We start from the raw sequence: 24,020 nt of genomic DNA, 5'->3' as shown, positions 1-24,020 counted from the left end.
ATATAGTACCACATGTGATAATTTTGTATAAATAAGACATAAGACATTTTAAAAAGTTTAATTTTCACACACTTTGAAATGAGAAGTGAAGAAAATCTTTTATTATACAGATGTTTACTGTTTATTCAGTGGTAAGCTTTTTTTTTTCATGATGACTGGTGGCTTCCAGTAGCATGTTATCTATCAGATTTTTTTTAAAAATTAAAATTTAAAAATTTTCCTTCAAAGTAAATGTGATAACAATAACTAAGAAATTTAATACTTTCAAAAAAACCTGTGCTAGGATGACAGCATTTAGAAAATAGGTATTTGAAAGTGTTTCAGTTTTGTGATTTTTTTCCAAAAAACCTTAAAATATAAATATGTCATACATATAAATTTTCGTATCTGCACACTTGAAAATCATGGGAACAGAGTTTCCCAATCTGCTTAAAAATCTTTCAGATAAATGGTTTTGCAACCATTTTGCAGAAAATTTCTAAATGTTATGTTTTCTAGTTTGATAGAAAAACTGATTGACATTAGGGAACATGGACATTTGTTAGCCAAATTACATTTCAAAAAGCTTTTGTATCACTGGGTGGATGAAATGGGAAAATGAGTTTTATGGTTTAGAAATGCAGCCAATGAAGTAGTTCTTCCATTTTTAACTTCGTGTTTTGTGAGGTCTCAGCTATTAAAACCCTATACCCACATAAACTCTTCTTAAAACTAGACTTTTAAATTTCAGTATCACAAAGTATAAAACATGAAATGTCAAAAATAATGAAGTATATTCAGCCCCATTGCTTTGTATTTGTGTCATTAGTAAAGTAACATTAAAAATTACTTTTAACCATTTTTATTTCATCTTTGTTTTATGTTCTAATTTAATTTAAAAAGTGAATATATATGTTTTGCAGTGTATGTGCAAAAGTTCTTTTTTTAATGAACAGATGCACAAATAATTTTGATTGTTTATAGTAACCTGTTAAGCAAGTCATTATTAAAATCAACTGTTTATAATTTTGGTTTAGAATAGCCAACAAAATTTTTCTAAAATAGTTTTCTTAAAAAAATTCACGAGTAAAAATTTGTTTGGGAAGAAGGAAAATGAGAAAATGGGAGAGAAAAATCACTCAAAATTCTACCATCTGTAGATAATCACTGTTGAAATTTTACTGCATACCCTACTAGATTTCATTTTTTAACGTATCTTCATCTTCCATAAACACAGGTTTATTCTGCATTTAAAACTGTTTGTCATAGAGAGTCTTTAAATAATATTTAAAAGGAAATTTATATGAGATTTTGGGACAGAGATTAAAATTTAAAGACACAATACTCATGGGCTCTGTTCTGCTGTGACCAAGACATCATTAACACTGGATGGGATTATAACATTTGTTAAATTAATTCATTGCTTGTCATGTCAATGGCCTTTAGATGTCTCAAATGTGTCGTTTAACTATGAAGTTACCAAGAAATAGTCTGACTGAATTTTGTGGTTTTTTACTTGCTTTATCTTCAAATGGCCTATGTATCAAGGCAGAGAGATTAAAGGGAACTAAGATTTTGATAAGGCTTTTGTTTCTGTTCAGTATTACAACTGTATCCCAAACCGATAAAATATGGTTTATATGCTAGAATTATTAACTGCATGCAAGAGGGTAGAGAATAGAACCAAGGGAGTGACTGTGAATGAAGTAACTGTATCTTCAGAATTAAGCAGTCATCTTCCAAAGGTATGGTCCTGGACTTGATCTTCTTATAGAACATTTTTTATCAATGACAAACACTACCAGAAAAAAAAAACACAGTCATTGACACAGCAAATGAAACCTAGCTGGGAAACGAAAACTAAGAAGAGGAAGTCACATTCTCAATGACCAGATTAGAATCAAAAAAAAAATTGGAGAAGCAGTAAGAAGTAAACAAAATGAGTAACTCATATGGGTGGGCTAACAGATGCAAGGAAGAAAAGAAGTTTCAAAAGGAGGAATAGCTAGCAATTGGCAAGTATCAAAGTAGAAAACTTAGGGGTTTTAACAAGTATCAATCTGACTACAATCAATAAAGTAGTGCTACTGTTTAAAAACCAAACACATCATAAAATGTATTCCTTACTAAAATTTACCTAAACTTCTGCTTCCTAATTGAGTGTCATTTCCAAACACTAATAACTTGTTCTTTTTACCAGACCTGCCATTCATTCTAAGAGCAAATATGGAGAACCTAACCACTCAAACGACTGAAATAGTAACAGAGCCAAAACTAGTTTCAATGGAAGATTGAATGTAATTTTTTTCTCCTGCAAGAAATAGAGTAATTGAATAATTGTCTTTAATAGGAACATACAGTTATAATGATAAAATACTATTGGATTTAGGCACTTAAGTACCTCAAGTAACTTAAAAATAGATTAGTTGTACTCAACTTTCATAAAACACTGAGAGAAAATGAAGTTAAATTGTATTGGGAAGGAGTTAATGTAGAATATACAGGGATTTTATAATATGATAAAAGATTGGTCGAAAATCAGAACAACTGTAAGAATCTGGTATAATTTATATTGATAGATCTCTACTTTTCTATAAGGGTGAAATGTAGTGATACATGGAGTGTTGAAATCCAACCCTCTGCCAGACCTCCAGTTTTGTGATTTTTGTTTTAGGCAGTAACTAGAATAAATAAATTGCACCAAGATTTTTAAAGCTATAACGGAGGGAACACGTTTGTTGATATTAAAACTACTACTGGTAATGCCAGGAAACATTTCTTTAAAGTACTGTAACTGTGTTATATCCTTAAATCTAAGTGCAGTATCAGTCGCAGATATATGAGTGTAGACTTGGTTAAAAAAGAAAAACCTGGAATATATAGACAATTGGCAATATTCTAAGGAAGCAGTGTTCCTATTTTATTTTCCAGGTGACACTACTTTATGTTCCTTTTATTTTTTTCTTACCACTTATTTTACAAATGATATATATTAACTATAGGATATTTAAAAAAGTAGAGACAAACAAGAACAAAAAAGTGCACGTATAATTCCACAAATGAGGGGAGAAAATCAGTTAACATTTTCATGTATATTTTCAGACCTTTTTCAACATACATGTATATATAAAAATATTTTATAATGCATACTTTTAATTTCGTACATATTTAAACTTTTATAAAAACAGGAAATTTGTAATCTGCTTGATTTAATATCATGAACATTATTTCCTTTTACTAAGTCTACCTCTTCACTTTTAATGGTTGACATAATTTACATAATCCCTACCTTTGGTCATTTAAGTGTTTCCAAACGTTCACTGTTATTAACAACTTCAACAAATATCCCCAATATTGCCTTTTTTTTTTTTTTTTTTTTTTTTTTAAGTAAGCAGAGCATTGGAACAAATTAGAAAACCAAGGCACTTACTCATCCAACAGATATTTATTGAACACTTATTTGTGCCAGATATTGCATTAACTGGGAGCTGGGAAAACAGAACTGGTTAAGGCAAGATCTCCACTTTTAATTAACTTTCAGTCTCCTGGAATAGAAAGATGAGCTGAGGAACTGGAGAGCACAAATAGCTCCTCTCTTTAATGTACTTCAAGAGAAAGCTGCTGGGTCAGTGGCCAGGTGTGTGTGTGTGTGTGTGTGTGTGTGTGTGTGTATTAACTAAGCAGTTTCTAGAATTAAAATCCCTAATGTTAATAGGCTTATGCATAAAATAGATTAATCCACAACATCTGCATGATCCATGATCTTAGGATCTGCAGAGACAGAAAAGCCGGACACAGCTCGCCCCGGCTCCCGGCAGAGAAAACCCTCTCCCCGGCCTCCCGGCGCTGGCGCGATCCCACCGCGGGGACCTCTGCCTGGCGGCCAAAAACAAAACTGCCCAACCACTTCCACTTGGAGAAGCCCTCCTAGCCGAGAGGGGCATCCTGAAGATCAACGGCGAGGCTGGAAAAAAAACTTTGTTCCGTGTTAACTTAGTAGGAGCAAAGCGATTCCAGGAAGGGAGGCTCAAACTGGGCGCAGCGTTTTAATAAAAATCGTTTCAATGGATACACGGGGGAGCGGGGCAGTCTGTGGCAGGGCTTGAGAGCAAGCAGGAGACTGGCAGGCCGGCGAGAGCAGGTGGCCCGCCGGCCGCATTCCGGCCTCCTCCTCCTCCCCGCTCGCCTGCGTTTGGACTACGGCTTCCGCGGCGGCCGAAGGGGAGCATCCTTTACGCTGCCAACTCGCATCAATGGGACTCTCCTCGTGGGAACTGCCCCTCCCGGCGGACGTGCTCTCCTGGTCCGGTGTGGGCGGGCGGGCTGGCGCAGCGAACTTCATGCAGACCTTGGGTCGGCTCAGTGCTCCTTCCGCGCCCGGGCAGCGCCAGCACCACCAGCCGCCGTTGCCGCCTAGGGGGCGGGGGAGGTGCCGCGGGGGGCGGGTGCGGCGCGCGGGGAGGGGAAGGGGTTCTCGCGCGATTGGGCGAGGTTTCCGGTGTTGTGACTGAAACCCGTCAATATGGCGGCGATCGGCCGCGGCCGCTCTCTGAAGAACCTCCGAGTACGAGGTAAGCCCGCTGCAACCCTCACTCCCCATCGCCCGGCGCCCGCCACCCCTGGCAATTGCCTTCCCCTGGCCCTGGGTGGGGGAGCGAGCCGGGGCGCTGGCCGGAGCCAGGGCAGCCGCAGCTGGCCTGAGAGCGAATCCTAATTGGGGCTGTGTGTCTGTTTCGCGCAGGGCGGAATGACAGCGGCGAGGAGAACGTCCCGCTGGATCTGACCCGAGGTAACGCGGGGCGCCGCGGGCGCCGGCGAGGGCGCGTTGCTGGGGAGGAGCCGGGTCCGGGGCTGGGGGCCAGAGGCAGGGGCGGGCCCCGCACGGGACCGGCGGGGTGCGGGTGGCAGAGCCGGAGCCCCGCCTGCCGGCCCCCGGGAGCCGAGCCCGGGTCCGCCTCTCCGGACCCATCCCCCTTCCCGGCGCCCGCTTCCCTCGGCCGAGCCCTTCTCCGGGCCTCGGGCTGCTGCGGGTGCGGGGGAGCCCCGAGTGGAACTCGGCAGACCCAGCGACCCTCTGGGCTCGAGCTCCGGCAGAGTGGTTTGCACCTATCGTGGAGTCCGGCAGCCCAAGCTGGGGGCAGCCGGAGGGAGATAGAGGCTGTTATTTAGGTTGCAGGAGGATGTTTGAGGAAAGGGCGACCACATCCTGCCCTCCCCGTCCCCGGAGCAGAAGCCGGACCTGCTCGGTGTTTGCCGACTTCGTGACTGCTTTCCCCTTTGCCCACCATCCTGTGGGGACCCGCAGCATTGATAACTTGGTAGTGAAACCTAGGACTGGTCATTACTGCTAAATGTCTGGTTTATGCTGTTTCCCTTCTGCTTCCCTTTCCCGGGCCGCTGAGACTGTAGTTGGCTAAAGACCGCCCCCTCACCCTGCTGCAGGTTCATTGTTTACCTTCTGCAGTGGAGATGGGTTTGTTTACACCTTCCAAACTGAGGAAACCCGACTTATATTTTTAATGACCTAATCCCGTTGCTAGCCAGTGTTTCTTGTATCACTCACAGTACTAGAGTTTATTCGACATTATCTCGTTGAAGATTTAGTAGTTACGTACAAGATTCTTTCCTCTTCCACGATAAACAGGATTTAGCCTGCTAATTCCGACGAAGTCGTATTTCACACGAGCTGTAGCTTGGAGTGTAACCCGGTTCAGCTGTACAGAATCAGTTTCTGAGATCTATAAAACACCTTAGGAAGTAAACAAACAAAAAAAACTTGTTGTAGACGTTCTGTATGAGATCAGTTTTTTACGCTATGTCGTACCTGACGTAATGACTGTTATCTACAGTAATTTGTTAGACCTGGGCTCCTTGTTTGCTAAGGCGAGAGTGAAAGCGTAGTGCATTTTCTAATTTGTTTTATTTTGCATATCACAGTGTAAGATCACTGTTTTATAAACTGAATGGTCAGCTTTCACTTAGCTACAAGAGTACATTTTTATAACTTAGTATTTTATTCTGAAAGTTCAGGGACTTAGTTTTGGGGGAATTAGGTCCTTTTACAAGCCAGTTTATAAAATATAATACAATATAATAGAACTTAAGTCCTGGAAATGCCTACTAATTAGATTATCAGTGCACTGAGTTCCAACATTTTTTTCAGCAGATCGGTTTTGAGAATTAGTACAGAAAGATGTAAAGCTATTTACTCCTGTGCAACTGTTTGGAAACTTGGCTATAACACACATATGACAAATCTATGTAAAATAGATTTACTGGTAAACTTCCTAACAAGGATAATTTCTACAATTTCAGGTCTGTAAAAGATGTAATTAGTTGAGTGATTTAATTTATATACAGGCATATGTGTTTTGGATGGAGGTGAAAGGGGCACTTAATAAATTTGAGTTTAACTTGTGCATTAAAAACCTGCTTAGATGTGGTGCCGGAAATAATATAGTTGTATTTTAAATTGAGTTCGTCGAGCTCCTATGTATAGTGGTTTCTCTGCTTGGTATCAAAATGTTGAGTTGTGGAAGAGCTTAGGTATGCATCTGTTTAGATAATTTTGGTTTACTCCAGTTTTACTGAGGCACACAGGTAACTCTGTTTACTATTTAAAATCCTATATTAACAGAATTTAGTAAGCACCTATGTCCATAGGTGTTTCCAGGTTAATATAAATAGTGCAGAAAATGCTGTTTCGGCTTGCCCTGACAAAATGTACTTCAGTTTGGAATAAAATATACACAGCCATTTAAAACTGATTGCAAAAATAAAGAGTGAGAGATTATATGAGATCTGTATTTCTAAATCATAAGAAAGTTTAGAATTAATCTGAATTAGTCATTTTATAGTGATACTGTTGTTTTAAAAAGTTGTTGTTGTGACAAACATTTAGTTCAAAGAAGGCTTGAAGAGAATTCATGAGGAATTAAAGTTTAGCAATAATTTGAGAACTGTGAGGCAGTTTGGGTTGCAGCTGAAGGGCAGCTGTTTGTGGATTAGATTACAGTATGTAAAATCATAAAGTTTAGGCAACCAAAAATTTTTTTGTTTAATGCCAAGGCAGTGTTTGCTTTTATTCTTATTGTTTTAATTTAATCTTTGAGAGATTCATTGTGTATATACCTAATACAGCTCATTATAAAATAGAGGTCATGGTCATTGTAATCCCTAAAGGAGCCATCAATGTGTGTAGTGAGAAGAGAGTTGACTATAAAGTCAAATCATTCTGGGTTGTAACCTCAGCTGTGAGATTTAATAGTTGGGTGATTTGGGGCAAGTTATTTGACCTTGCTTTACTCCTGATTTCTTCATTTCTAAAAGAAGAGATAACTTCAAAGAGTTAAGAATATGAAAAGTAAATGAGCTAGTTCTTAATTAAAGTACTTGGCAAAAGACCGGATACTTTCTGATATTTAACATTAGTTGCCTTCCTACATTGTGAAATCAGAATTATAAAACTCACATTAAAAATACTTCAAACAGTTGTTTTGAGAATTATAAACTTGTTAATAAGGAATTATGGTATTCGAGCTTCTTTTTTTTGAAACATACTGTTGTACTAATTGGGCATAGTCTATCTGAAGTTGAGTTCTTGAATACAGCAACTGTAAAGTAATCTGTGTCATTTCCAATAAATTAAGTGAAGTGCAATCTTTTATATTCACTTCGGATAAAATGTGATACTGTATTTCATAGAATCTTAGAATTTTTCTCCGTGACACCAGGAAATTTCATACTGTTTTAATAATGACTTGGCTAGCTTTGCAAGCTTCTTGAGGCTCAGAAGAATTCTAAGTTTCATTGGGTTTGGTACCGGTGTTAGTGCTGTGGTTCATACATAGAGCACCTCAGTTAAAAATTGTTGATGGATTATTTTTTATCTAGTTTAGGAACTTCATTGTAGTAGATTTTACAGTCAGCGTATTGGTTAATTGTTGCTTTCAGTTTTGTTCAGACAACTACTTAATTTGTGAAAGTCCCCAACATTTGCTGATGATATTATTAAATACTGTCTATAATGCATGCCAAAATGTATTTTGAAGCCCAAATGCTTCCTCTCGCAATTTGTAATGCAAGGATAGACTGTCATTTCAGTCCAGTAGTGCATCTCTTACTGGTACTGAATCACTTGAAAAGATACAGTGTTCTTCCTGGGTAAACCCCTCCTGGTATACTTTAATTATTGTGTTCAAAGTGAATTCCCAGAACGTGGACACACTCGTTCAAATATAATTATTAGAATATAATTTATTTAAAAGTACAGTTGAGTTTTACAATTTTTGATTAACCCCTTTATGTTTCCACTAAGAACTAAAAAACTGTTTTGGTTGCTGTTTAATACCTAGAAAAGTAGAAAGGTTATCCGAAATGATGTAGATTTGAACCCTTTTTATTTTCTAATTTCTTCTAGTTAGGAGTTTACTCATTTGTTTAATCGTTCAGTTAGACAAAATGGACATTGACTGAACATCTGTTATATACCAGATGCTGAATTAACTGCTGAAAGAATAAAAATGAGGAAACTGTTTCCCCCTTTTAAGGGGTTCATTGGAATATGTAAGGAAATGATTGCAGATGGAAAAATAAATTAAGTAATCAAACTATATAGGAAACAAAGGTAACGCGATAGTAGCCAGAGGAGAGAATGATTAACTGTCTGATGGGTAAAAGGATCAGAGAAGTCTCATAGAGGGGTTGAATTCTTAAAAGAATAATGGTGAACATAGTGGAAGGAAATATGTGCTCTCTTGGGAATGTACTATACCCTGGGAAGGGGAAAGTTAGGAAGCAGAGGAGCTGCCTAGGGTGCTGCTGATACAATCTGACATGATAGAAGACCATGATAACGACCATGGCGTTGGCTACAGAAATGAAGTCAAATACATTTTAAAATGGAAGAATTATCTAATTTGCTTTCTCCAGATTTCAGACTGATTTTGTAGTCCCCCCACTCTATGCAGTGAACTTTATTTCCTTATAAAAAAGGTAGAGGCTGCCCATCCAGTGTGAATTCCTCAGTTGTCTCCCCAGACTTACTGTCTTTACCCTGATTCAGAGAATAAAGCATTTCTATTCCTTTCCAAGGGTAACTTGAAAAAACTTTTATGCTTCTAATACTGTTTCCTCAAGATTCTTTGTAGAACTAAGATCTTCTCTTCATTTCTCCCTTCCAGTTGGCTTAGTTTTCTCATGTTCAGCAAGCAATTATTATGTTCTTCACATGGACCAGGTAACTATGCTAGTCATGGGCTGAAAGTGTGAGATACGGAGTGATAATGACAATATTACAAAACTGTTTTTTTTTTTTTGAAGGTTCTACAGACAGAATAGTTTGTCTTCACTCCACAACTTTATTGCTTAACCAGTAAACTCTTATAAGCAAAAGTCTCCCTCTGTACTGAAAATAATTTCTTAAAAGATGCTGGTAACCTCTTGCAAAATTTGTGGGCATTTTAAAGTTCCACATTCTGCTATTATAAACACTATTACTATAAAACTAGCTTTGTGCCAGGCACTGATTTCATTATTTTACTTAATATTCAGCAACTGTTTTAGCTACACTTATTATCCCTGTTTTACAGGGATAAAAGCCTTGAGAATACAGGCTTTGAAATTTTGAAGGACCAAAACTCAGATAAGTAACTTAACCAGTGTCACAGGGCTTAGTGAGTGACTGGTGTGTGTCTGGTAATCATCTCAGAGTTGTGATGTGTAAAACTTTGCACCCCAAAGTGTACCCGCTTTTCACATTCTAGGTACTTCTGCCATCTTTTATTCAAGCTAAAGATCCACTGCTTATCCTTTGTTGTGTTGCTAAACTCCTCTGATTTGCTTCTGAAATAGTTCTTGAATTCAGTCTCTCCTTCTGTTCCCATTGTCAGTTCATATCCTATTATGTCATCATGTGACAGTAATGTCTTCTCACCTTTTTTCACTCGGTCTGCTGTATGGCTGCCAGGATTATTTCCCAGAAATCTAGATTTGATCTTGTTTTTCTCTTAAATGAAAAAACAAAACAAAACACATGCACACGTTTTCTAGGCTAATCGTTGCTCACAGAATACAGTCCGCATTTCTTTAGCTTGGCATTCAAGGCCTTTTTTGATTTATTCCCATATGGTTTTCTTCTGTACTATTTTAACTGTACACATCTCAATATATCTGCCTCTTTGCATAGTTCACTTATTACACACAGTCCTTCTCAAAGAGGATTGGGGAGAGTTTGCCAATTTAAAGCACCAACCCCCATTCCTCTTCTTTCTCTGTGGAGACTGTATGCCCCTACTTGAGAATCTTTTAGTCAAAGAAGAATGTTTGCTATTCCTTGAACATGGCATGCAGTTTCATATTTGCTTGACCTTGCATAGGTATTTCCTTTGCCTTGAATTGCATTTGCAGCACAGTTTATCTATAGAAGTCCTAATTCTTTAAGGTTGAGGTCACATGCCACTTCTGGAGATCCTTCCTTATCCCAGTGGGAATTTATTGCTTCCTTCTCTACTTTTTTACATCTTTATTTTATTCTTTTCTAAATTGCACTTACCATTGTCTTACTTTATCTCTTTGTCCAGTTTCTTCCCCCTTCACTAGATCTTTAGCTTCTTGAGGGCAGGAGTCCTGTTTTACGCATTTTTAACATGCCCTTCCCCCAGCATCTATCAGATAATCACTGAAGCATTAAGTGACTGGAAAAGGGGAGTGAGAGACATGGGAAAAGGAATAGTACAGTATTAAGGAGATTAGAAGGAAAAGAGTGCTTTAATTTTGCTGTCCTGAGGGACAATGAAATTGGTGGTGCCATAAAATGGAGAAGTCATTTGGGGAAGGATAATGAGTTCAGCTTTGCACCTTGAATTTCAGGTGATTATATAAATATGTAAAAGGTAGCAGAAAATACTAGAATGGAGGTTTTAGTTCTGAATTTCTGATCTGATTGCTCTGTGTATAAGACGTTGAGAAAGGGGATATAAATGGAGAAAGAGCTTAAGATTTGAATGTTTGAGGATAGATAAGATGATGAGGGTGTATATCATAGGGTAGGAATCAATAAGAAGAAAGGATTCAACAGAAGAGAAGAGAGAAGATTGTGATCTCTTAAGCTAAAACAGTTTGGATATTTGTCCCTACCCAAATCTCATGTTGAATTGTAATCCCCAGGAAGTGGGGCTTGGTGGGAGGTGTTTGGGCCATGTGAGTGGATCCCTCATGGCTTGGTGGTGTTTTTGTGATAGTGAGTTCTAGCAAGATCTGGTTGTTTAAAAGTGTGTGGCCCTCTTACTTTTTCTTACTCCCACTTTGCCATGTCAGATGCCTACTTCTGCTTCACCTTCCATCTTGGGCAAAAGCACCCCGAGGCCTCCCTAGAAGCAGATACTGGCACCATGCTGCCTGTATAGCCTACAGAACCAATAACCAATTAAATCTCTTTTCTTTTAAATTACCCAGTCTCAGATATTTCTTTATAGCAGTGCAAGAACAGCCTATTACACAAAATCGGTAAGTGGGAGTGGAGCATTGCTCTAAAGATACTTGAAAATATGGAAGCAGCTTTGAAACTGGGTAACAGGCAAAGGTTGGAAGAGTTTGGAGGACTCAGAAGGAGACAGAAAAATGAGGGAAAATTTGGAACTTCTTAGAGACTGGTTGAATGGTTGTGACCAAAATGCTGGTAGTGGTGCGGACAATGAAGTCTATGATGATGAGGTGTCAGGTGGAAATGAAGAACTTAGTAGGAACTGGAGCAAAGGTCACCCTCATTATGCTTTAGCAAAGCATTTGGCTGCATTCGCTTCATGCTGTAGGGACCTGTGGAAGTTTGAACTTGAGAGTGATGACCTCTGGTCTCTGGCAGAAGGAATGTCTAAGCAGCAAAGTGTTCAAGATGTGTCCTGGATGCTGCTAACAGCCCATGCTCAGATGTAGGAGCAAAGAAATGACTTAAAGTTGGAACTTATTTTTAAACAGGAAGCAGTACATAAAGGTTTGGAAAATTTGCAGCCTAGCCATGTGGCAAAGAAAAAGCTTTTTCAGGGGAGGAATTCAAGCAGGCTGTAGAGCAACCACTTGCTAGAGATATTTGCATAATTAAATGGATGCCAAAGTGCTGATACCCATGACATTGGAGAAAAGGCCTTCAAGGCATTTTAGAGACCTTGACAGCAGCCCCTCTCATCGTAAGCCCAGAGGCCTAGGAATAAAGAATGGTTTTGTGTGCCTGGGCCAGGCCTTGCACAGCCTCAAGACAACTGCTCCCTGCATCCCAGCCACTCAGGCTTCCAGCCTTGCTCAAAGGGACTCAGGTACAGTTCGGGCTGCTACTTCAAAGGGTGCAAGCCATAAGACTTGATGGCTTCCACGTGGTATTAAGCCTGCAGGTGTACAGAATGCAAGAATTGAGGCTTGGGAGCCTCTGCCTAGATTTCAGAGGATGTATGAGAAAGCCTGGATGTCTAGGCAGAAGCCTGCTGCAGGGATGGAGCCCTCACAGAGAATCATTATTAGGGTGGGGCCAAGGGGAAATGTGGAGTTGGAGCCCCCCAGAGTCCCCAGTGGGGCACTGCCTAATGGAGCTGTAAGAAGGGGCCTACCATCCTCCAGACCACAGAATGGTGTCTTGATTGGCAGTTTGCATGCTGTACCTGGAGAAGCTACAGGCATTCAACTAAAACTTGTGAGAGCATTCCTGGGGCAACCCTGCAAAGCCACAGGGTAAAGCAGCCCAAAGCCTTGGGAGCCCACCCTTTGCAGCAGTGTGCCTTGAATGTAGAACACAGAGTCAAAAGAGATTATTTTGGAGCTTTAAGATTTAATGACTGCCCTGCTGGGTTTTGAACTTGCATGGGGCTTGTAGCCCCTTTCTTTTGGTTGATTTCTCCTTTTTGACATGGCAGTGTTTATCCAATGCCTATATCCCCATTGTATCTTGAGAGTAAATAACTTGTTTGTGACTTTACAGCCTCATAAGTGGAAGGGACTTGCCTTGTTTCAGATGAGACTGTGGACTTTGTAGTTGATGCTGGAATGAGTTAAGACTTTGGGAGACTGTTGGGAAGGCATGAGTTTATTTTGCAGTGTGAGGAGGACATCAGATTTGGGAGGGGCCATGGGCAGAATGATATAGTTTGGATATTTGTCCCCATCCAAATCTCATCTTGAATTGTAATCTGCAATGCTGGAGATGGGGCATAGTGGGAGGTGTTTGGGTCATGGGAGTGGATCCCTCATGGCTTGGTGCTATCTTCGTGATAGTAAGTTTTCACAAAATCTGGTTATTTAAAAGCGTGTGACTCCTCCCCCCCGGCTCTCTCTTGCTACTGCTTTGCCATGTGAGATGCCTACACACGCTTTGTCTTTGCTACGAGTAGAAGCTCCCTGAGGCCACCCCAGAAGCAAGTACTGGTGCCGTGCTTCCTGTATAGGCTGTAGAAATGATAGCCAATTAAACCTCATTTCTTATAAATTACCCAGTCTTAGGTGTTTCTTTATAACAATGCAAGAATGGCCTGATACGTAAGCCAAAAGAAGAGTTTTGAATTGAAGGGGATGCTAAACTGTTGTATTGAAGTTGAAATCCAGAGAACGAGGTTCTACTTTAATCTGAGAAAGATGTGGCATGCTATTTTACCTCTCTGGGCTTCAATCGCCTCACCTCTAAAATGCATACTACTTTATACTTGTAGCACTTTAGCCTTTTATCTTTGTAATTCTCACATATCACTACAGACCTGGAATATTGAAAAAGTTAAAAAGAAAGCATTTGTAGCCTTATTACATCACTGTGAGTAGTATTCCCACAAACAATAATGAATACATGCAGGAGTGGTGGTATTTCATAGCACTTTAAACTTAAATTACAGTCAACTCTCAATTTCCTTTTAAGTGATCAACCTGCAGTGACTTGCTGCCTCCTCCTGCTTCCAGGTCTCAGGCTACCAAGAGTAAGACTGCAAAAATCGCAGTGGGGTGAGCGAATGATTTGCTTGCCTGTATATCTGTGCCTCTGTCACCAAGCTGTTAAATACAGTCCATTCTCAATTACCTGCTTTAAAAAGATGAATAATGGTAGAAGAATGCTAAATATATAATCTAAAATATTTATATTGGTGAGAAAATATTTTATGTTCCTTTCTCTCCCACAATAGATTGATGTATATTTTCTTCTACATTTTATTTGAATTATTAGCACAGATTTTTGTTTCCTAAGCAAATACTGTTAGTGGAAGAACATAAACAGGTTAAAATATTTGTTAGATAATCTGTATGAATAATTGAAGTTGACTGTTAATGCTTTTTGGGTCATATACAGATACTGTTATTTGTGTTTTTTTTGTTACAGTGGCCAGGTTAAAGTTGAATGGCTCCTTAAAAATTATATCCGTATAACAAATGTAGTTATAAAATTATACAGACATAAAAGTAAATTGAAAATAATTATGTAAAACTAGTTAATATGTATAACATTCTTATACCCAAAGTAATAGGGTTGAAAGATAACCTAAATATAAGTATATTCTTCATATTCCTCTTTTAGAGGCTTCCAGCCAGATTGCATAAACTGAGCAATGTACCTGGAATGATGAAATTTATATAAAATATAAAATTGAGGATATTCTGACGCTTTAAACATATCCTGTTAAAGATGTCGGTAAGAAATACAGAAAACATTTTTTTTAACCTTAATTACCTAGATTTTCATGAATCTGGCTCCTTCAATTACTTTTCCTTTTTTTTTTTTTTTAACCCCATTGTGTTAATTTGGATTTGTAATGATTTTATTAATATCAACCAGTATAGTTTTGATGACATGGGTTAATTTTATATATATATATATATATATTTTTTTTTTATGATCACATGGGTTAGTTAATACTCTTATGATTGAGGAAGGCATACGTCTTCCTTCAGGGAGTTTCTGTTGGGATATAGCTATATCAGTGTACAGTTAAAGGACAGTAGTATTTGAAGCACATGCCAGTTATCTTTGTAAGGGACTCTGATAGCTAGAGGAATTCAGAAAAAATGGGAGATCAGTAAGGAATGACCTAGAAGGAAGATCTCTTAGAAGTGAGGATATAATGACACTTGTAAGACCTTTGCATAAAAGAGTAGCATTCAAATAGGTAGAGCTCTGCACCAGGGTTTTAAAACTTTTAACTTAATTTTTTGAATGAACATTTTCCTGGTACATTATTTAGTATTTCAAGATAATGTTGAGAAAAAGTTAGGGGTAAGTTTTGTTTTCCTGTATATAAATTCCTTAACTGTTGAAGAATGATTATATTACAGACAGGCTCTTCTGGCCTTAGAAGGTACTGCTGGACTGAAAGATTTGGGGCACACTGTGAAATACTAATTGTTTGTGTGTACTTGTGACTATGAGTCTATAAATGTATGCATTCCAGACTCAAGCATAAATAATTAGTAATATTTTTCTTCCATTGTTTTGTAGTGCATGTATCTCGCACCTTCAGTAATACTGTTTAATGGAAGGAGTATGTGTGTTCAAAGGCCTTTGTAAATTTATCAAACTTATTTCTAGAAGTATGCAGTCTGGAAATAGAGGATATAAATGGGATGGATGGTGTTTTTGCTTTGTTCTACACTAAAATCACTAGATTTTCTGATCTCAAAATTTAAACATGTAACCTGACAGTCAGAATATTTGAAATGAAGATTATCCTGAGAACCACAGAATGTTTCATTGCCAAATTCAGACACCCTACCCAGCTCTCTAGTGATTTAGGTACAGGATAAATAGTGTTTGCGGAAATTGTTGCACTATTATAGCAGCAAAACAGGACTTCAGAGATTTTAGTCATCTTGCATTGAATCCAGTGAAATTTCATGTGTTTTCTATAATGAATAGAGAATGAAGAGACATAGAAGCTATAAACAAAGAAGGTTGCCAAGTAATTTAGTTACTAAGAAGCAACAGCTTGTCAGATAAAAGTGTATTTAGCTGTTTTAGCTGTGTGCACATACATATTTTTGTCAGTAGTTTCATACTTCAAATCACATCTTAAAATAGTATTGCTAATTATTTCCATGCTTAGTGTTCGACCCTCATATACTAAAATTTTTAATTGCACTTTTTTTCCACTCATAATTCTATAATGCACTTTCTAATGTTCACCACACTGCCATCACCACCACTCCCGTCCCTCAAGAAGGAAAAAAAAAAAGGAAAAATGAAAAACTCTGAGGGGAATGGAGTTGCAGGGAGAGACTCCAGTGGTTGGAAACACATTTTGAGGTAGGTGAGCTGTGAACTCTTAACATTTAGCCATGTGGTAGTTTCTGGATAAATAACCAGGTAGCAAGTGGAATATTGTGAAACTTTGTTCAGTGTATGTGTTACAAGTTTTTAATCATATCTATCACATGTAGTATTAGTATAAAATTATAATAATGGATGTTTGAATACTAAGCTATTTCCTACCTTGTTTATTTAGAGTGACTTATTACTGTTAGCTATAACTTTCAGTGGGGTTTTCGAATGGCATAACAGACAAAGCAGGTCAGATTAATTCTTATGTCATATAAGGTTTCATATGTTATATGAGAATAATTCTTACATGACCTAACAATTTGTAGTGAGTTAAATTTTAGATTGGAATAGTTTTTAAAATACTTAAACCACCTTATTTTAATAAGAACCTTAACATTGTCTTTCTTTTTTCTCATGGGAAAGTTTGTTGTTTCATGGTCATGTTTCAACATTGGTTTGAATACACAAATATATATTATTGTTTTACCCAGCAGAATGAAAAAAGTTACATATTTGAAAGGATTCTGATTGTTCTTCATATCAAAATTAAAAGGAGGTGATTAAGAGATTCGGGTAAACTGTGGCAGTTGCCTTTTGCTATGCATTGTTTCTTCTAACAGTTACAAAACTAACAGTTTACAAAACTAACAGTTAAAACTCTACTTGATTTTTGATTCCTGGAGGAATTTTTTGCATACATCAGTAATTGTTTTTATATTGGAAAAGTACCACAGAGAAAAAGTGTAATTACCTTTAAAACATATATATTGCTGCTAAGTGTTCACCTGGAGTGCGTGAATATGTATGAATTTTGGTAACGTATGTGCATATATAAATCTAATGTTTGTTTTTAAGAATATTTGGAAGCTACTTTAGAAATTAGTAGACCCACCTCTAAGCAGGAATTTTCTCTGCAATATCAGACAGCTGTCATCCACCATCACTCAAACCTTCCACTCATGGGTAGGTTATTCACAATGGTTTGTTTCTTTGTTGAGCAGCTACGTTTGTTAATAAAACTCTTACATTGATTTAGTTAAAAATCTAATGAAAGAATAACTTTCTGCAGTTAGTCCTAGTTCTTTTATTTGGTAAGTGTTTGCAAATAAAAAGTAGTAGATGTAATCAGGCTGGACACTGCTGTATGCTATTAAGAGATCTGGTTACCCTTCTCTTCTTATACACACGCCACTCACCAAGTATTTATTGAGTACTGGTTATGTGTCCAGCATTGTTGTAATTGGTAAATGTTTAATTGTCTTTGAACACAAGAAATAGTAGCAGCAGCTTCCATATTTTGAATAATGTATATTGGGGAGTGTGTTAAAAACATTACTTAAATTCTCATTGTCTTCCTGCATACTTAGGAGAATATGCATTAATACGCCTGTGTAACTGATGAGGAAAATGGGGCGATGCCTAACTAGCCCAAGGTCATATAGGTATTATGAGAGAGAGACAGGTGGGGTTCAGACCCCTTTCTTTGTTTCTGATTCTAAAACCCATGCATTTAACCCTTCACAATCTTCCCAAAGATAGCATCACATAGAAGATAAATCACATGGCTAGGACTAAATGAGTATTCTGTGTATTGTAGAGTATTGATTTGGAATCCCCAGGAACCAGGTTATTAACTGAGATCTGAAATGTAGCCATTTCGATACGATTATTTCTAGAGCTGATTCCTGTTTTTTTTCTAACTTGAGAAAATACCAGCTATTAACTTGAGAAAAAGTTAAAATATGTTAACTTTTTCTCCTTGGCTAGGGTCATCATTATGAATATTGATTTTTGTGTTGGGGGTGGGCTGAAGACAATTTATTACTACCCTCTGTAATACCTGACTGCTCTTTTGATTCCTATATGCCTCTGCATTACTTTTGGCTGTCACTTTACAATGCAGTTATTATCCCTATGTTTAGTGGTGCTTTAATTATTATTATTTTTTTTTTACTTTTATTGTGCTGTAGAATGGCAACTGCAAGTGTGGACTTAGGCTAATTTACATAAAATACGATAAATAGGTTGTGATTATGAAGAATTAAGAGGCACTACTGTGCATAAGATATGTGAATAAACTTGGTGGTGATACATACTTTGAATTTTTATTGTCATTTTTTGGAGTGCTTACATTTTGAGTACTGGTTTTCCAAATAGGTAATTGCCTCATAGCATAGTTCAAAATAGGTGAAGTATGACTTGATAGAGAGTTGGCTTGTATGTATGTCATATGGATAATAGGATTATATGAAGATAGCTAATAAGTTACAAAATATGACTAATATGGACAAAATAACATCTAATAGGGTACTGACTGCATGGTATGAAGACAGTCTAGTATTGACTAAAAGCGTGGTATTGGACCCAGACAGATCTGGATTTGAATCTTGATCCTGCCTTTGAGAAGTTTTGGGCTCTGGACAAGTTGCCTTTTCTGAGCATGTTTCTTCATCTCCTTTTGAGATAACACTTATTTGAGAAATTGAAGGAAATGTTTGTAAAATATTTTTTACAGTTTTAGCACATAGATATAAAGAAATAGATATTACATGTTCTTATTTGTATGGTCAATAAAAGCAAAAGAGATGAGAATGGAGAGATTGATATGAGCTGGAAAAAAATCATAGAAAGTGGAGGATTGTTTCAACCTTGGATGGGTAGAATGTAGTTAAATCTAGAGAAAATAGGGCTTGAATAAAAGCATGAAATATTTTCCTGAAAGGATCCATAAGAATATAGAATTTTTAACAAATTAACAACATATTAACAAATATTGATATTTTCACGTGAGCATACTGTCGAACTGAGGACCAAACAATGTTTATCATCTTCCCTTTTTCTCTGTAGAAATACTAAATTGATTTTGGTAATCATCCCAGAAACATAATTAGGTCAACACAAAACTTCTACTAGATTGCAATTCTAGTAGAATTGCAATGGGGAGGGGACAGGAGGAGGGATAGCATTAGGAGATATACCTAATGTAAATGACGAGTTAATGGGTACACCACACCAACATGGCATATGTATACATACGTAACAAACCTGCACGTTGTGCATATGTACCCTAGAACTTAAAGTATAATAAAAAAAAGAAAAAAGAAAAAAAGAAATAAAACCTATTAGCACACAAAAAAAAAGAATATGGAATTTTAGTATTAGATTTGTAGGATCAGGGTAAGTTGTTGAGGACCTTCAGAACTACAGAGAAGACAGTAGATGTTATATAAAAATTTTCCTTTATTGAAAGATAGCATAGATCCAAAAAGTCTGTTATAAATGTACAGTTCTGAGAATTTTGACAAATTGAACACATGAGGAATCAGAACCCAGATCAAGAAACATAATATTCCAAAACCCTGGAAGCTCCCATTCTATTTCCTTTCAGGCACTACTTCCCCAGCCAAGGAAGGCACTATCCTGACCTTTAATGCCATAGATTAGTTCAGCCTGTTTTTGAACTTTTTAGATGAGTACATCTTTGAGTGCTCAGAGTATATACTCTATCACCGTAGATTAGTTTAGTCTGTTTTCGAACTTTATAAAATGTACTCATGCAGTAGATGTACTCTTTTCATAAAGTTCAAAAACAGGCCAAACTAATCTATGGTGATAAGTAAGAGGGTCTACTCTTTTGTATCTGCCTTCTTATGTCTGATGTTATGTCTTATCACCATGTTGTACATAGACAGTTAAAGTTATTTTAATCTAAGTCTGCTCATGTGTATCAGGTATGTTATGATGTGGATGGATTCCTTAGGATTGGCAGTGGGTTTATATGAGTGGACAAAGTTTGAAGTAATTACAGTAATTCCACCTTAATTTAAAAATTTTAAATAATCTTCTCCATTTCTCTTCTCTGTCTTCAGCCTGACCTTTTCATTGAACAGGTTTTGGCCAGTTAATAATATATCTAGATAGGTGAATTTTTATTTTTGAATGACTGTTAAATGAAAAAATAATCAAATTACTTATAAAGACTTCAAAACTACAGATTAGAAAGTTGAAAAAGTTAGAATTGCAATCTAGTAGAAGTTTTGTGTTGACCTAATTATGTTTCTGGGATGATTACCAAAATCAATTTAGTATTTCTACAGAGAAAAAGGGAAGATGATAAACATTGTTTGGTCCTCAGTTCGACAGTATGCTCACGTGAAAATATCAATATTTGTTAATATGTTAGATTTACAACATGCAGTTGTAATTGTGCATCAAAGTTGAAAAGTTGTTAGAATACAAAATAGAGATGCTTCTATGTGAAACAGCATACATATATAAATATCTTTTCTGATTCTCTATTTTAAGAGCTCAAAATGAACCATTAGAACTGTGTTGTACGACTCCAGGTTTCACATAAGAGAGAAGTCATAAAGTAATGTCCTGGATTTTCTAATAGATATGTTAGAACTTTATTAGACTGGGAGTATCTAACATCCCATTGATACTTAACAACCTATCTCTGTGTGATTGTTTCTCTTTCTACCTTTGTTTTTCTCAGTTTCTCTCATTGCTTTCTGTTTCTATTTTGCTATTTCTAGCCTTTCTTCAGACAGTCCTTTAAATAGAACATGCTATATGGATGAATTATATTTTTCTTTTGTTGTACTTCATACTTTTTTATGTTCCCTGATTTAAAGTAAGTTTTAATATTTAGATTTTTTTGTTGTTTTCAGTGATTTTTTTCCCCTTAAGAAATAGTGATGTGAGAGTTGGAATAGGAAAAGATTCCACTGCTTTTCTTTTGGTGCTTGTCTCCGAGAAATTTAAACCACGTATTTTGTAGGAAATTGATTAAATATCTGACAGCAACTTGGCAACGTGTGTTGTTTAGTATGGACTTTTAAAATAAAGAAAATTTTTACTTATTTCAGTATGCAAAAGCACTAAGTAAATATGAAAGTGAAACAAAAATACTGAAGGTGAAGTTTCTGATGAAGTACATTTTCTAAATGCTGATAAATATTAGTATTAATTTATTTTAAATACTTGAAGTGTATTAAATTTTTATGCATACACTCTTTGGAAATGTGGAAAACAATGAGTTGGGAATTTCCTGAAGATGGGCACGCTTAGTATAACTTTGACAGATCCTTGCTGACTCTGAGTCTGGACTATTTAGTTCACTAAGCAGATTTAAACTGAGTGTAGATTATTAGCTACCAAAAGAATACTTGTTTTTAGTGGTGAATTTTAAGTGATTGCTTTATTCTATTAAGAGTGATATAATGCAGTAAATGTATATTTTTAACCAGGATTGTATTATTTATTGCTCTTATATACACCAACACATCATTTTCCTTTTTCCAACCATTTTAAATGACTTTCCATAGAATAAAGCTGAAGTAGTGCAGTAACCTGATGAGTGTTCCACATGATCTGAACTTTGTCTAAAGTGATATTTTGATTATTAAAATATTACTAAATGTAGTTTATGGAGTGATGGATTAATTTAGCAGACAGCCCAGAAATTATATACTTACTAAGTAGTTGTCGGTTTCTTTTAAGCATTCTTGCAAGGGACAGGATCAGTGGAACCAACATCATTGGTTCCATTGATGTTGCTATTGTTCAAAACATTTTAACATTCTACTAGTGAAGATTGCTAAAGTTTGTAAGGCCTTTATACTTATCCTTTATATTATTAGTCCTTCAAATTGCCGTTTGGTTTGTCCTTTGAGGATGAATTGGGGTTTGGGAAATGGTCAGATATAATCGGGCTCAAATTTGGGAAGTTATTAATTCATTAATTTATTCACTCATGTATTGGAAAATAATACATTGAGCACCTGCTCTTTTCTCAGCACTGTTTTACATACTGGAAGGTGGTATTTGCAGGGTAGATAATTAGTTTTAAATAAATTACCACTGTATGCAATACTGCTATTGTAATCTAGTCCCTGACTACCTCTACTACCATTCTCATTTCCTAACTCTCCCCTGATTCACTGTGTTTAGTGAAATAATTTCTGTGCTGGTCATTCCTAATCATATTTTCTTTGACCCAGATTTGTACTTTATCATATTCTTTATGGATTGTTTTTCCTCCAATATTTGTATTACTTACTCCCTCACTCTGTTTAACTCTGTTCAAATGTCACCTTATCATCAGTGAGGCCTTCTCTGATCACTCTATCTGAAGTAGCTCCTCTGTCACTTGTCTTTTTTTTTTTTTTTTTTTTTTTATCGTATTGCCTTTTCTTTTTTGAGACAGGGTCTTGCTTTGTCACCCAGGCTGGAGGGCAGTGGCACAATCATGGCCCACCGCAGCCTCGACCTCCCAGACTCAAGTGATCCTCTCACTTCAGCACCCCCAGGTAGTTGGGAGTACAGGCACATGCCACCGAGCCTGACAAATTTTTTTGATATTTTTTGTAGAGACAGGGTTCTGCCACGTTGCCCAGGCTTGTCTTGAATCCTGGACTCAAGTGATCCCTCTGTCTTGGCCCCCAAAATGCTGGGATTGCGGGTATGAGCCACTGTGCCTGGCATTATTTAATAATGCTTTTTCTTTCATAGCATTTGTCACTACTGACATTATGGTATATATTTCTTATCTCCCTGGAATGTAAGTTTTGTGAGGAGACAAGTACTTTGTTTTGTTCACCATTGCATCCTTGGTGCTTAGAACAGCCCTGGGACATAGTAAGTGCTAGATAAATATTTGTTGACTGAATAATTGACTATCAAATTTGTGTTTTAGCTTGAGGGCTCCAGACCAGTTTTGCTGCTTACTCAACATCATAACCATGTAGTCAAGTACATCAAACTTAATATCTTTCAAACTGGCTAATTATCTCATTATTCTAAAAATCTTTCTGGGTTAAAAGAAGTACTTTAATTGGGCCAAAGAAGACACCCAGGAGACATCTTAACCTCGTTCCTTGTCCGTATTCCACATATCTAATCTGAGACCAGATGGTAATGATTTTCTCTCTGAAATACTTGCAAATCTGTTTTTTCCCTTTCTGTTGCCGTGCCTTTATTCAGGCCCTTAGTATCTTTCCCGATGATTCTATTGACTTCGTAACTACTCTGCCTATTCTAGTTTTGTTCTTTGCCAATCTCTTCTCTTCTCTGTAACCAACAAAGTTTTCCAAAAAGTCAGTCTTCCCTCGCAGAGTTGAACATCTTCTTCATTTGGGCTTTTATAATATATTGTATTTTAACTTTCTTATAATTGGTATAATTTTATTCACATGTCTGCCTCTCTATCACAGTAGACAAATATTTGTGGACCTTTACTGTGTACTGGGTACTGATTCAGCAGTGAAAAAAATATATTGAGTCCCTACCTTTGAGGGACCTATAGGTCTGGTGGTGAGAACACAGACAGTAAACACGTGAATGCAGAATTTTAGGTACTGATAAATGCTCTTAATAGTGTAAAATCAGGTATGTGAAAAAGAGTGATGGCCGGGGGGGTTGTCAGAGAAAGCTTCTCTTAAGTAGTAACGTTTAGTTGATACCGACTAATAAGGAGGCACCATGTAAAGGAGGAAAGTCTTCCAAGTAGAAGGAAAAACTAGCCAAAAAAATGTGACTATCAAAGAGACCGGAAAGAACCAGTATGGCTAGTGCTTGATGAATGAGAGAGAGAGTATAGGAATATGAGATTAGGAGAGAGAGGGAGACAAGTAATAACTTGGAGAAGGTGGTACAACTGCAAAGGGAAATCATTAGAGGGTTTTAGGCAGGAGTGTGATACGGTGAGATAATTTTGAAAAATCACTTTGCCGCTTGGACAATAGACTGTAGCCCTTGGAGC

The 24,020-nt window shown here is 37.1% G+C and overlaps 1 protein-coding gene across 5 annotated transcripts in view; it reads left to right on the top strand.

The window, feature by feature from the left end:
• Positions 1 to 4,465: 4,465 nt before the first annotated feature.
• The window catches only part of RICTOR (RPTOR independent companion of MTOR complex 2), a 130,566-nt gene continuing 111,011 nt past the window's right edge, over positions 4,466 to 24,020 (top strand). For 2 of the 5 annotated variants that reach the window (XM_030926793.1, XM_030926792.1), the window contains exons 1-2: positions 4,466 to 4,550; positions 4,721 to 4,768. In XM_030926793.1, the coding sequence (XP_030782653.1) occupies positions 4,502 to 4,550; positions 4,721 to 4,768 (97 nt within the window). In that variant the 5' untranslated portion in view covers positions 4,466 to 4,501. The remainder of the gene's footprint in view (positions 4,551 to 4,720; positions 4,769 to 24,020) is intronic. The other 3 variants (XM_030926789.1, XM_030926790.1, XM_030926791.1) reach the window with 2 other exon arrangements.

The sequence above is a fragment of the Rhinopithecus roxellana genome, chromosome 3, assembly GCF_007565055.1.
Source record: "Rhinopithecus roxellana isolate Shanxi Qingling chromosome 3, ASM756505v1, whole genome shotgun sequence".
NCBI classification, from domain to species: Eukaryota; Metazoa; Chordata; class Mammalia; order Primates; family Cercopithecidae; genus Rhinopithecus; species Rhinopithecus roxellana.
The sequence above is the reverse complement of the archived record's forward strand: the minus strand, read 5'-3'. Positions and strand labels throughout refer to the sequence as shown.